The 13,486-nt window shown below is 52.6% G+C and overlaps 3 protein-coding genes across 17 annotated transcripts; 2 read left to right on the top strand and 1 right to left on the bottom strand.

Annotated features, from left to right (window-relative positions):
• Positions 1-468: 468 nt before the first annotated feature.
• KVP18_002022 (uncharacterized protein) lies at positions 469-1,941 on the top strand (the record flags this gene model as incomplete). The annotated part of the gene is made up of 1 exon (XM_067952610.1): positions 469-1,941. The coding sequence occupies one exon, from the start codon at positions 469-471 to the stop codon at positions 1,939-1,941; it is 1,473 nt and encodes a 490-aa protein (XP_067813520.1).
• A 49-nt stretch (positions 1,942-1,990) lies between these two features.
• Positions 1,991-3,300, top strand: KVP18_002019 (uncharacterized protein; the record flags this gene model as incomplete). 2 transcript variants are annotated; one of them, XM_067952606.1, is made up of 3 exons in its annotated part: positions 1,991-2,300; positions 2,353-3,096; positions 3,158-3,300. In XM_067952606.1, 3 exons carry the CDS (start codon positions 1,991-1,993, stop codon positions 3,298-3,300), a joined length of 1,197 nt encoding a protein of 398 aa, XP_067813516.1. The 2 variants fall into 2 exon arrangements, with proteins under 2 accessions (XP_067813516.1, XP_067813517.1); XM_067952607.1 differs by having other exon boundaries at positions 2,353-2,711; positions 2,757-3,296.
• Positions 3,301-3,303: 3 nt separating this feature from the next.
• KVP18_002006 (uncharacterized protein) lies at positions 3,304-13,456 on the bottom strand (the record flags this gene model as incomplete). Of its 14 annotated transcripts, XM_067952574.1 has the most annotated exons (33): positions 3,426-4,028; positions 4,087-4,346; positions 4,403-4,713; positions 4,772-5,146; positions 5,173-5,495; positions 5,540-5,909; positions 5,942-6,300; positions 6,371-6,514; positions 6,546-6,933; positions 6,993-7,206; positions 7,267-7,610; positions 7,687-7,942; positions 7,986-8,193; positions 8,231-8,290; positions 8,344-8,405; positions 8,446-8,560; positions 8,599-8,890; positions 8,921-9,007; positions 9,037-9,116; positions 9,172-9,331; positions 9,381-9,536; positions 9,566-9,733; positions 9,867-10,064; positions 10,096-10,163; positions 10,193-10,495; positions 10,550-10,969; positions 11,009-11,286; positions 11,315-11,496; positions 11,525-11,856; positions 11,896-12,268; positions 12,308-12,806; positions 12,848-12,970; positions 13,054-13,456. In XM_067952574.1, the coding sequence occupies 33 exons, from the start codon at positions 13,454-13,456 to the stop codon at positions 3,426-3,428; spliced, it is 8,514 nt and encodes a 2,837-aa protein (XP_067813492.1).
• Positions 13,457-13,486: the final 30 nt, after the last annotated feature.

Raw genomic sequence — 13,486 nt, 5'->3', positions numbered from 1 at the left:
ACATGGTCATCTGGGGTAGTGGCAAGCCTTTCCGCCAGTTTTTGCACTCTGAGGATGCAGGATTCGCTATCGTCAAGTGAGTTACGGTGTTCCACCATTACAGGCTGCTGGTTATGCCTACTGTTCCTCATCACTTCTTGATCCTTGCCTGCGAAACCGAAGAGCATCGGATCTCTGATGTGGGCCAGATGATCAAGGTAGCCATGGACTTCGAGGGAGACCTGACCCAAGACGCATCGAAGGAGGATGGGATATTCAAGAAGACGGCGAAGGGTGAGTGTGGGTTTGAATGTCGATGCAGCCGACCGCCTCCTGGATGTCATTGGCAAGGACTTTCAATTCATTTCTCTTAGCAACGGGCTACGGTCCACGTACAAGTGGTTCGAAGCAAACTGGCCTGACAACATCCGTAAATGATATGTGTGACTGATTTGAGCATCTGGTTTGATATGTGTGACTGATTTGAGCATGCAGTGGCGAGACGAAGGCCGCTTGACGCTGGCTTGGGCCTTTCTGGTCACATCTTACTGCCTGCAGACTGGATTTCAACCTTTGACCCTGATGTTGGCGGACGACGGCGCCTACAGTTGGCTTTGTGACATACCTGAAGACGGATGTTCGGCGCAAAAGGAAGCACTGGGCGGTCTGTTGCTGACATGCAGTTCAGCCGAGTACATATCACAGTTTGCTATTGGACTTCTGTCAGACAGGTGGGGACCCAGAAGAGTGATCTCCGCCAGCCTACCCGTATTGCTTTTGGCTGCGGTTACAGTGAGAGTATCATCTGAACAGTGGCAGTTATACCACGTAGGTATGATACTGCTGGGCTTCGTGACAGCCGACCTAGGCGTCTGCTCCGCCGTGTGGGCGAAAGTTATTCCTAGCTGCTCTCGTTACTGGTTTTCCATGGTGGTCTCTGCCACAGGGCTTTGCTCTGCCGTGTTGCCTCTGATGATGCTGGTGAAAAATGCTACTGGTTGGCATCTGGGAAGCCTGTGGCTGATATATTCAGCAGTCGTCCAGATTCCGATAGGTGTCGCCACGGTGGCAGCTATGCCAAGCCTCTCAGAGCTGGATGGAGCTGCTTGTAAATCAGAATCCGCGTTGAGTTCACAATCAGTCAACTCCATTCTCACCGTTGGCCGTCGCGTAACTCACCGACGCGTCCGTCGTAAGGGCAAAAGTCGAGACTTCGCCTGGTCTTTCTTGAAGGCCCCTAGATTCTGGAATTACGCAGCGTACTTCGCCCTCAGTCTTGTCGGTCTCAACTACTTTATGTCGTCGTACTACTACAACACCAGTCAGTTGGCAGCGGAGACGTATGGCTACGTCTTCATTGCTGTGGCTTTGGTTGGTCCTGCGGTGGGATGGATTAGCCTATGCGCTCCGTTCTGGTTGATGCAATGCCTGTTCTCGAGCACCATGGCTGGGGCTCTGGCTCTTCTCCTGCTTAACCGACTGGCCACAGACATCACGGCAGGGGTCGTGAGCCTTTTCAGCTTTTCAGTGATCTGGCCAAACCGGTTCGAATTCGTTCTGAACCAATTCGGGTACGAGAACTTTGGGAAAATCGTTGGAGTCATGGCCGTGATATCTGGTGTGGCCGTGCAGTTCAACCACTTGGCAGTGCTTGGCACCAATACTGCTGCGCTCTGTGTGCAACTTGCGTTGCAGTTGGTGGCAGTATCGACCATTCCTTGCTTGGAGCTTAACCGCCGTCTCTTGGAACCGGTGATGGATGATCCCACTCCAGTATCCTTGGAAACAGTTGGAATTTCGACATCAAGTCTTCTCAATGCATACCTTGGACCGGAAGAACAGGGCACTCCAGATCTATCGGTTTCATCGTCTGATTGGGGCCCCATGCTCATCCAGTTGCCCGTTGGAGAGAGCGCCTCCGACCTCTCCCTTGATGACTGGTCCAATGAAGACACGCCATAGGTACTCATACGGTCTTGTGGAACGCTCCCTGATCACAAATTGTTAATTGATGAGTGACGACCGTCTGGAACCAACGCTGCTGGAGCTGGTCGATAACACCAACTTGAAGTGGATTTTTGTGGGGGGCAAGGGTGGCGTTGGGAAGACAACCTCTTCATGTTCACTGGCCGTTACGTTGGCCAGACGCAGGGAGTCGGTTCTGATCCTTTCTACTGATCCGGCACACAATCTTAGCGACGCCTTTGGACAGAAGGTGGGCTCCCAACCGTCCCAGGTGGTTGGCTTCGATAACCTGTATGCGATGGAACTACAGACCAAGAAGACGTCCGCTGCGGATTTTACGCTGCCTGAAAGTCAAAGTAGGTACATTGATTCAATCCTTGGCGTTTTTATTGCGCTCATTGTTCCCAGACCCTAGTGCAGAGGGTGACATCTTCCAACAGCTACAATCGTTCTTGCCGGAGTTGGTTCAATCAATTCCTGGCATTGACGAGGCTCTGGGCTTCGCCGAGCTCATCAACTCCATCCAGTCTATGGAGTTTTCAGTTATCGTATTCGATACCGCCCCCACAGGCCATACTCTCCGCCTACTTGGGTTCCCCGAGCTCATGGAAAAAGCCTTCGTCAAGCTAGGGGACTTGGCGAGCAGCATGGGCGGCGCGATGGACATGATGAAAATGATGAATCCTGGAATGGACGGAAATTTCATGGGAAAGTTCGATGATCTCAGGGCGCAGACGACGGCAGTGCGAGAGCGATTTCAGAATCCCGTAAGTAGAAGGGTTTCAGGTACTTGTGCATCTCACGCTCCCCAGGCCGAAACCACATTTCTCTGCGTGTGCATCCCTGAGTTCCTATCGGTGTACGAAACCGAACGCTTGGTGGTGGAGCTGTCTAAGAAGAAGATCGATGTCAGTAATGTCATCGTAAATCAGGTTCTGTTCCCGCTAGAGGAGGTCCTGCCTGGTGTGGAATCACTAAGAATCCCCACGCTTCGGGACCGCTCCGACCCTGATGTGGAGCGCCTGCTTCAGGTGATTGCAGCCACGCGGGAACGTCTGACAGCATTCGAAGAGAACTTCCTCTGCAGACGACGGATGCAGTCGAAGTACCTCGCGCAGATCGAGGACCTCTACGCCTATGACTTCCATGTTGGTAGGACTTTTTCTAATGCGTTTCGATTTTTTTTTGATACCCCTAATATTACCATCTCCAGTTTGCATGCCGCTTCTGAGCAACGAGGTAAGGGGTATTCCTGCCTTGGAGAGGTTTGGTGCCAGCACCCTTGTCGCCCGCGAGCTCCCCCTAATCGAGGAGACACAAGCCCCACTACTTATCGAATTGGCGCAAGATGAGTAACTACTACATGTACCCGACGGCTTTGCGCCACTCGTTGAAGCGGTAGTGGAAGAGGGCCAGTGTGCGAGAGCTGTCGAACTTCAGACTCAACTGGCGAAACATAATAGAAACATCCAAAAGAAGTGTCACCAAATATTTCTAGCGGAAATAGATGATGCATAGTAATCTAAGTCGCCTACGTTTATTCCGTCTGGCATCGTAGCAGTCGCCGGAGCTGTTATCGAGCAACACAGCTTTTCCCCCCAACCCCATAGTTTGGCTTTGGCGGCCTTCATCTGGTCCGTTTTATGCCCTATGATGAGTCTCATCTTCAGAACGGGACACGTGAGAGGAAATTCGGTGTCCGCGGCTTTTTTCTCCTTTATTTCCTTGTCAGATATCAGCCACTGAAGGGCCAGTACGGTTTGGCTCGCCCTCCAATGGAAATGCTTTTCGGTTTTGAAGTCCACAGCGATTTTGGTGTGGCCTCCCGCTCTGGAAACGCGCGTGAAGCGACATGGCGACCTGACCCACCTAAGTTCATCCTTGAACGGCAATGAGTGGACACCGTTAGGGTAGGGATCCGCATTCCACTGGCACACGTGGTAGAAATCGACGTCGTAGGAGACGAAAGGCCGAAAGTCCATGTACTTGGCCTCGGTATTGGGGATGGCGCGCCAGGCCCCAAGGATGGTCTTCAGGTTGGAACGCAGCGCTTTCTTCTTGGGAATGTGTGACTTCTCAACATTCTGCGAATGAATCAGATGCAAACGTCGTACAATTCTGGTCCTTCTAAATACCAATCACCTTGTAGTTTAGTCCCTTCCAAACCTTCTCCAGCTCAAAGTAGAGATCGTCTGTAGGGGGAAGCGTCCACATCAGCACACTCTGCTCGTGGTAGCCCAAACAGGCTAAGCTGAATGTAAGCAGCGACAGAGGCAGAAGAACGCCTCGGAGCTCTTTCAATATGAGAAGCCAGTAGTTTTGGAGTGCGGTGAAGAATTCGGCGGCGACTTCTGCATTTTCCTCATCGTATAGGCTTTCCCATAGTCCAGGGATGTCGTGCTCTGCACCCGTGTGAAACAGAACGCTTTATATGCACCACATCTAAGAGGAAACCTACCACTAAAAAAGAATGCGATCGCTGCCAGAGCGTTGGCCTGGAGTCTGTGATACTGTACGTACTGCTCCTGGCTCATTAGCTCTGTCAGGGCCATGAGGATGCGTTGGGCCTGCACCGCATCGAAAGCTAGGACTTCCCAGGCGCGCGGAGGCTGTGCAGGCGGGAGCTCACCCTTGAGAGCGGGATTCTTTTTGAGGTTGGGGACAGACCAGACAGGGAGGTCTTCAGGGAGTTCACGGGCCACAGGGGCCTCGGGTTCCTCCTCGGCCTCGGCCTCGTCATCCAGATCGAGACCTTCCAACTCAGTGTATCTGCAGAAGGTGAGAATCAATAATCAAGGGACCTTGCTTATCAGAACAATCATCCTACTCCTGAGTTTGAGACGGCGGCAGCCAGCCGGTACTCATCTGCAAAAACCCCAGGTAGCACTTGAGTAGCTCGTCCACGAGTGTCGGCGGAGTCTCCGTTGTCTGCCCAAGACCCTCCATGTACCATATGAACGTCTCCAGCCCGTTGAGTTCCACGAATCGAGATACAGCTACGGAGCCGCAACACACTGGAAAAGTTGGAGAGGATGAATGGGTCAGCTCACCGAAGACGTATCTGACCACTCGGCAAACCTGAACCACCACGTCCACCTGTTGCGTCATAGTGCACTCCTCAGTGAAGTACATGCCTTCCCAAACCTGCTGGAGATGCATTAAAACATCTGGAAAAAATATGAACATGGGGACTACATCAACACTATAAGATAAGACACACGGATGAACGTACCCATCTCGACGAAAGTGGCCTTGTTGGCAGGAGAGCGGGTCATCATTCCGATCGCCATGCAGACCGCACGGCAGATTTCCGCAGAGCCGTATCCATAGGTCGCCAGAATCGTAAGGATGACGGACAGGCCCCCTAGTTCGCCGATCATGAGAGCGTTGTCCTCCTGCCGACTCAGCAAAGCCATGCAGTCGAGCCCGGCGGAGAAGAACACAGGCGACGCGCGGTGTTCCTGCTGCAACGTGGCCATCAAGGCGGGCAAGATAGCACCAAACGCCTTCATGTTGCGCTCTTTGTAGTCCAAGGTCAAATTCACAAGCGTCTGGGGGACGTCATTATGAAATTAGGCACAGATAACGCTCTTACCTGAAAGGCGATTTCCAATGTAGTGTCGTCAAGATCCTGTGACTGATTCAGGATGTTCGAATACGATTGGTCCAGTTCGCAGTTGAGAAACTCGTCCACGTTCGGCACGTACAAGGCAAAGTTGTTGATAGCTTTGAAAAGTGAACGGACGCACCGGTTGGCGCTGGCAGTGGCCTTTCCGTCAAATCCTCGCAGAGCAATAGCCACGGCAGAAGGACCTTGCATCCCGCGACCGAACATGGCTTTCACGTCATCGCGACGGAAACTGGAGTTTGTGGCCAGAGCGGCTGCGGCGTGACACTCGTCATAGTGGCCTGGGCGATCGAGCAGGACGTTGACAGTGCTCTCCAGACCGCCAGCCTTTAGGAATCTGGAAATAGTAGTTGCATTGAAAAAACCTACTTGTCGTCGTTCTTTCGGTGGTCCAGCACTAGCGCCGCCAGTGCGAGGCAGGAGTTCGTCACTACGCCTTCACCTGGTGGGTCGGAGTTATGATCGTTGAGCACCTTGTAAGCCGACTCAATTGAATCTCTGGAAACATATGAGCCTCCGTATACTGATAACTGCAGCGAAGATAATTCACACCTTGAGCCCATGAGGTCCTTCAACTCGCGATTAGCCGCCCAGATACCCATCAAAGCGAACGCATGGACTTCAAGTGGATTATCATAATCCTTCTTGATCTCGTCGGTCAACCACTTTGTGGCGTCATTTGCATCGACGATCTTCTTGTGGTGGGTGCTGTTGTACGTCCGTCGGATCTGAGAAAGAATCAATAAGTTTTATTTAAATACGTGAGCACAATAAAAAACAATTGCGGTGGTGTCTCACTGCCATAAAGCAGTGCCGGAGGGAGTAATGGGAGTACATATCCTTGTCGTACTGTTTCCACACGGCGAACAGCTCCTCGCAGGTGCGGGGCATCGCGTAAATGCTTTTCTCCGTGGCCAAGTGACACACCAGCATCAATCGGGGCTGGAAGAATACGAAGAACCCCGTGACTCACCACCATGTGTACATCCAGGGCTTCTGTCGATTTTGTCGTCCGACATACTTCGACATTATCCAAAGACTTGTTCCCGATATCGGGAAACGTTTCCACAAACCAGGGCGCCTCCAAACTGGCGCAGTATGCCAAGACGAATGACATTGCAGATGTCACCTCCACAGCTTTGGCTCCGTTTTTCGAGGGCTTTTTTTCTTGTTTCAAAACGTAGTTGTTCCATAGAAGGTGGGGGATCTCCCATTCCTTGTAGGTTTCGAACAAATCTAGCTCCCACTCTAGCCAGAGCTTCCAGTTGCGAGCACCCCACTGAGATTCCTGACCGGCAAAAGAGTCGAGGTTCAAAACAAGGTCGCCGTACTCAGACATCTTTTCGAAATTATAATTGAATCTGAAAAACGTTTACAAATAAAGGTGAAAACTAGAAATTCGAATGGCAGAGTAATTTACCTGTATGGCAAGTCGGGGTCACTCTCGTCGAAAGGCGAAATAGGAAGGCCCTTTTGGATTCGGTCCTTCAACCAATGATGAATCTCCTCCAAGGTGAGCTCGTCTACCTGAGAGGGGTCCGCTTCCACGGGGGAGTAGAGAGCATCGAAATGCAGGTCGTCCATGTTGTTTCCTTCAATCCCCACGGCTTCACGAGCTTGAAACGAAACTTGATCTGGAATTTGTTAGAATGCCAGCCAAAGTCGAAACAATAATGAGGGAAAGATACTATTACCCATATCCTTCTTTTCCCTGTTGCCTTTCATCTTGCGCGCCTTCTCCTTCTGCGGTATTTTCCAGCGTATCTTGCCTTCGTGCCACGGTTTGCCTGGCTCCAGGTCCTTGGGGTCGAAGTGCAATCTGCCGATCACCTTGGCTAACTTTTCATCGGGCTCCTCCGCTTGTACTCGCTTTATGAGTTTGTTCATGATCTTTAGATCGCATTGATCGGCTTCGGTCTCGAAAAACCGTCGCTTCGCCTTGAGATAGGCCTCCATGCATTCCGCGTCAAGGGACCATCTGGGTGGCTTGCCAGTATTGTCATCTTCGCCAAATACGCCATAGAGCGACTTCTCCACGCTGATAAAATTTAATTCAGAGATAACAGATAAAGATAAATAAATGATAAAATTCGTTGGCAAGGGGTTTTTCTCACTTTTGTTCGAATATGGCGTGTGCGCATTCCTCGTCCTGGGACAGCATTTCCAGCGCCCTGAGCGTGGCAAGAATCACTTTCGGATCGTCTGTGTGGTTCTCGTTGATGGCAGTCAAGCGGCCCAGACAGCCCGAGGAGACACACAAGGCCCCTTCGCCGGATTCGGCCATAATTCTCACAAAGTTGGCGTACGCTGGAAATAATTGGTCCTCCAATAATAAAAAATGGAAACCGTTGTAAACAATAACAACGGAACCTATTTAGTAAAGCGATGTTGCAAGGAGTGGAATTGAGCTTACCGATGAGTCCGTCTGCGTTGCTGTGCCTGGTCTGCATCTCCATGACGCGGGTGACCTTGTCTATGATTCGCTGGTTCTTGATAGCGCTTGGGCACTTCTTGTTGTTCGTTACGATGGCTCCGAAGTTGTCCAGCGCAAGTGCGGAGGCATGGGGGTCAGGAACGTTGAAACGGCCGCTCGCGTAGATCTCGTTGATGGTGTGATCGTGCTGGAAAAATGATGGTCGATGAGTCAGGCCGGCTCACCTTAGAACTGGAAATGTTCTTGAACTGTTGGGCCAGGAAAGCACCACACGATTGTTGGACCTGGAATGACGTAAGTGACCCATGTCAATGGAACTGGTGTTATTGACGCTTACCTGAGAGTTTTTACGGTGCCGTCTCAGACTACTGAGGACGTCGTCCTCAGCCAGTCCCTTGCCTGAAAGGAATTCATTGTTCAACCATAAACACAGCCTCACCGAAGAGACATTTCTTTCCGTCCTTTTCGTCGAGTGACCCCATCAGTCGCATAAGTACAGCGACAACGTCGCCGTCTGCACGGTGCGTATGCAGCATACTGATGATCCCCGACCACTGCAGGGAGGATTATTATCGTTATCAGTGTCGCCTACCGTCACGTTCTTGACCATTTCTGCCTGGGTGGCGCCCACAGTCCTTCCCACAGAAGCCAGGAAGGCCAATGCCGCCACCAGAGTGACTTTGGTTTCCAAAACGTTTGTGTTCACCATCTGCACCGCCTTCTTCGTCATTGGACCCGCATGGTTGACCCCGTGGCCGCCTCCTTCGTTGGGGAAGTGATCCACTAGCACGCGACAGGTATCAAGGCAGTCCACCAGGAGAGTTTTCTGGTCAGGCACTGAACGCTTAACGCAAGCCGTCCAGTAGTCACCCTCGCCTTTCAGACTGCGTCGCCAGGCACTCAGGGGTGCTTACGTGGAGTCTGGCCTATTGATCGGAGCTCGCAGCATGACGGACAGCCGCGCTACTGGCGCTTCAAACGCAGCACCGTTGTCAACTTCTCTGGAGTTGTTAAGGATGAGAACACTCACTTCATGGCTATCTTCATGTTGACCTTTATGAGCTCTTCTCCATCAATGGACTCCAAGAATTTGACCACCGCTTCGTTCACCTGCAACGGTGTAGAAACCATTTTCCCCCTAAGCACCACACACTACGTTCTTTACCTTGGCATCAAAGGGGAAGGCTGCAATTCCAACCTTAATTCCGGCTAGCAGGCGGCGGTTCAAGATCCGCTCGCTCTCGGATGGAATTGCAAATAGGCGCACGAAGTTCAGCGCGGAGCACGACACCAGAGGATCAGAGGCGGCGTGGTGATTCATGGCACTGGGGTAGAGTCAGCAAAGATCCCCAAAATAAATTCAAGCGAGCTCACCTTCCCGTTTTTTTGAACACGTCTGAAGGCGTAGGGTCTGCCTGTGTTTTCGTTTGGTTGAACGTTTTCCGGAAATTCGGAATGGCGGAGGCCAGGTTGTCCAATGCCTGCAGTGCACGACTGCACGTCTCCGCATCAGTGGTCGTGTCGGCGATTCTGTGTTGGTACGAGGGACGTGTCCCCACTGTAGAAGCACTCCCACCGCCCCCTCGGCCAGCAACGCCAAGCACACCGCCTGGTTACGAGTCTCGGTTAGGCATTGCAACAGCTCGGCGGTGTGAGACGGTGGGAAAGAGCTGACCGTGGCCGTGATGATGCGGTTCACATCAGCATGTGACACGACGTCGGAACGTCTGAAAGAAAATCAAGGGATGACTTGTGTGGTAGGTTCCAGAACATTAAATCTATATGTGCATCTATAGGTACATCTATGTACATCTATATGTACATCTTTGTGTACATCTATATGTACAGATACCATCCTACGTCGCCAACTGAGCTAGGACTTTGCAGCCGCCCTTCATAACCTCGACCTCAGTCACGTTCGCGTTCACGAGGGTTGCAACACAAGGAAGCAGCGCGGGAGGGCCGGTGGAGTCAGTAACGGAGAGCATGCTGGCAGTTGCCGTCAGAACTTGGGCTTTGGCTTGCGCGCCAGTTACAGCAGTGGTGTGCCGAAAAACGCTGGACAGAATTGATACGGCATTGCACCTACGTCTCCAAGTTCCCATACTTCACATGACAGACTGCTGCCGGGGGCGTCGCCGTGGTGGACTCCGCCAGCTGCGTTCCACAGGGAGTTGCGGCCCTACCGCGGCTAGGATGTTTTGGATGTCACTGCTGTCTCTGAAAACATCTACCACTTGTCGGTAAACCTTGGGAAAGTCCAACTTTGCAAGGGCCTGTCCTCCCTCAGGTGAGTCGCCAACGTTGGCCATCAGTCGCAGCGAGTTCCGCAGGTTTACCTCACTCTTATGCTTGAGGGCGTCGTTGCACATTCCCAGAAAATTGCGCGAGAGATCCAAAATGTCATCCTGCGTGAGCAGCTGTGTAAGCGCGCGTCCGGCTTGAAGTCTGACGCCTCCATCATGGTTTTGAATCACAGCCTCCACGCTCTGCACACAGTGAGTTGCTTAAAAAACGAACTGCGGCATAGAATAGGTACCCACTCTCTGAAGTCCGCTTTGTCTGAACGCCGCCTTGGACTTCTCAAAGTCGTTGCTATTCCCCATAACGGCCAACAAGAGGTTCACACTGGCACCCTGCAGCCCTCTCTGGTATTGATGCCTCTTCATGGTGTCGCGGAGGATGTCGGGTAGACCCTCTTGAACGACAAGGTCGGCGCCGTTGCTGGCCAAGGAAGTTAGGACTTCCATACACCCGACAGCGCAATCGCGTTGGCCTTCGAGCCGTTTTAAGCCCGACAGGAGCCACTTAAGTGACTGTGGAACGTGAGAAGCATAAGCGCCGAGCCGCATCCTTACATTGTTGATCTTCTTTTCATCCAGCATGCCCAGCTCTGCAATCTCTCTAGCGGAGATCAGTAGCTCTTGCACCAGCGGTCGTCCGGATTCTTCACAACGCTTACCCTGGACCACAGTGAGGATAAACGCTTCCTAAGGGCCTACCTTGTCTGAAGCACACAGTTTGAGCATTCCCACAAGCACCTCTCCTGGAACCTGGGAGCTGTTGGCGGCCATTGCCGTCATCGCCGACGTGAGCCTGGCCAGAAACACACGCTGGCTCTCTATGCTCGCAGACGTCTTCACGTTCGCATCGAACAGCGACTCGACCACCTTAAACATCGCGTCCAGGCACTTCGCTTCGAGAAACACCTCCGCGCATCCCGGAATGTGGGCCAAGCCCGCGCAGGCGGCCAGTGCCATGTTGCAGGAGCTCTGGTCTTCTGAATGGAAAGGAAGCGGCGCTCTCACTGTCTCGGTTGGCCAAACTAGCTGCGAAGCGCTCGGAGTGCCTCTTCGCGTCGTCAGTGGTGGCCATGGCCGTGCAAATCTGCCGACTCTTCGACAGGACGTCAGGGTTGTCGTGGTTGCTGGCCGCCATCAGAGCGAAGTCAATCAGGGAGTTGTCTGACGCGACTTTTCTAGCGTCAGGTCTGCATAGCGTTGGCATAGGAACCGCACCTTGAGCTCATTTCAGTGAGAATATCCAGTGCTCGCATGGGTATAGCGGCCGAGCTCGAGTTTCCGACTAGCCGCTGGGCTACCGTCTGTCCACCCATGGTCATAAACTCCTTCAGAGTGGCCACATGCACAACTATCATGCGTATTAGCTCCAGCCCCGACACTTGATACCGGACGTTGTCCTGATGGAATACAAGAGCACTGCATGCGGTTTGAAGACCCTCCTCCGCCACGACGGCTTGCTGCAGTTCATCGAAGTCCTCGCAGGCAGCTAGCAGTAAGTTGAAAACGGCAGTAGCAAATTGCGGAGAGGTCTCGCAGTACGTAAGAATCTAGGAAGGATCATTAACCTTAATAGGGCATCCACTCACAGCAGTTAGGAGTGCGGAAAATACGCCTTGATTGTAGAGTTCCACCGAGCAGTCAGGAATCACCACCAGCGCTCTGGAGCAGTCGCAGACAGCCGTGCCAAGCCCTTCTGGGTTGTGGTCGAGCACCGACATGGCGGCAACCAAGGTCGCTACTGCGTTGTTGCTGTACAGCTCCACGGCAACTCCTTCGCCCAGTTCTCCCATACGCGCCAAGAGGGTCATTCCGGCGCCGAGGGCAGCGTAGTGTTCCTCCGTGGTCATTTGCGAGGCGATGCTCTGCGTTGCAGCCAAGACTGAGGCCACGGCACCGTGTTCCACCAGGACAGCCGCCAGGCGACGGACGGAGGCACACGCCTCGAGGAAATTAAAGGCGCTGAGACAAGTTATGGTCGCGATAATTCGTACGCCTCACTTAGTCCGGGCCTCTTCGTCCTCTGAATTGATGTTTGACAAGTGGCTCGGAATCTCCAGAGGGTCTAGCACCACCAGAAGGGTGCCCTCGCACGCATCTACCACATTGGAATCCAGCTTGAACGTCCTGAGCACGCCCAGGAGGAGTGGGAGGGCAGCTATGTCAAAGCACTTCGAAGTTGCGAGGGTATGACACGTACTGAGGCTGGAGTGCACGATGGTCAAGCCTTTGACGTCGCCCACGAATTGGGGTTGGTCGGCCATGGAGAGAAGCACGGAGGTGGCGCCTATTTCCCACATGGCCTCGGGAGCACCCTCCAGCTTTACCAGTGCCTCGCAGCAAGCGGTGATCATTTGCACAATGCCAGGCGGAGGCGAGTCTAGGGCCACTTTGAGGACGTAGTAGGCGACGTTTGCGACTTCGAGGGGGGCGTGGATCCTAGCCAGCGTCACCACGGACGGGAAAATCAGAGTCTCAAGGTCCTCCACCAAGCTGGGATCTGACATATCGTTATGTAACATTGCTTTTTTCAATGCGTACCTTCTGAAGCCTTCTCAAGCAGAAAGGTCAGCAGAACTCCCCCGTTGTCTGCCTCGGTTTGCTCAAGTCCTCGAGGATCCTGCGCGGAGTATTCCTGCAAACCGCAGGCCACGCCATAGATGACTGGATTTAAATTAGAACCGCAATAAACATTATCGTAGACATAGAAAATTGGAAAAAGACACTCGTATCTAAGAGGTAATTACTCCTTGCGATGTTGGCGATTATTTCTGGGTCACTCCCGAATTTGTCAGCAACGGGCAATAAGTGGGCCAGGGCCCCTTTCTGTGCTACTGTGAAGCCATTCTCCCTGAAACGACCTCTCGGCGGAGTGCACGCCTCGGCAAGCTGCCGGGTGGCCAACATGGCCTTTTGACGCATTGAGCTGCACGTTGTAATCGCCGAAAGCAGCTGGTTGACGTTGGAGTCGGGTTCTGGTGAGGCTGCCTGTCTGGACTCACGAACGGCAGCCATATCCTGAAAAGATACGTAATGCTCAATTACAAAGTTGTAAAGAACGCACCAGAGCGAGAAATAGTTGCTGATCTCTTGAAGGCTCGGACTTTCGGGTATGTATTCCCGTTTCAGCCCCGTCCAATACAAAAACATTGCATCTAATAGCTAAAAGGGTGGTGTTTT

Source organism: the organism of the source record quoted next (genome assembly GCF_019968955.1).
Source record: "MAG: Porospora cf. gigantea A chromosome Unknown PgA_NODE_118_length_37138_cov_328.23, whole genome shotgun sequence".
In the NCBI taxonomy this organism is placed as follows: Eukaryota; Apicomplexa; class Conoidasida; order Eugregarinorida; family Porosporidae; genus Porospora; species Porospora cf. gigantea A.
The sequence above is the reverse complement of the archived record's forward strand: the minus strand, read 5'-3'. Positions and strand labels throughout refer to the sequence as shown.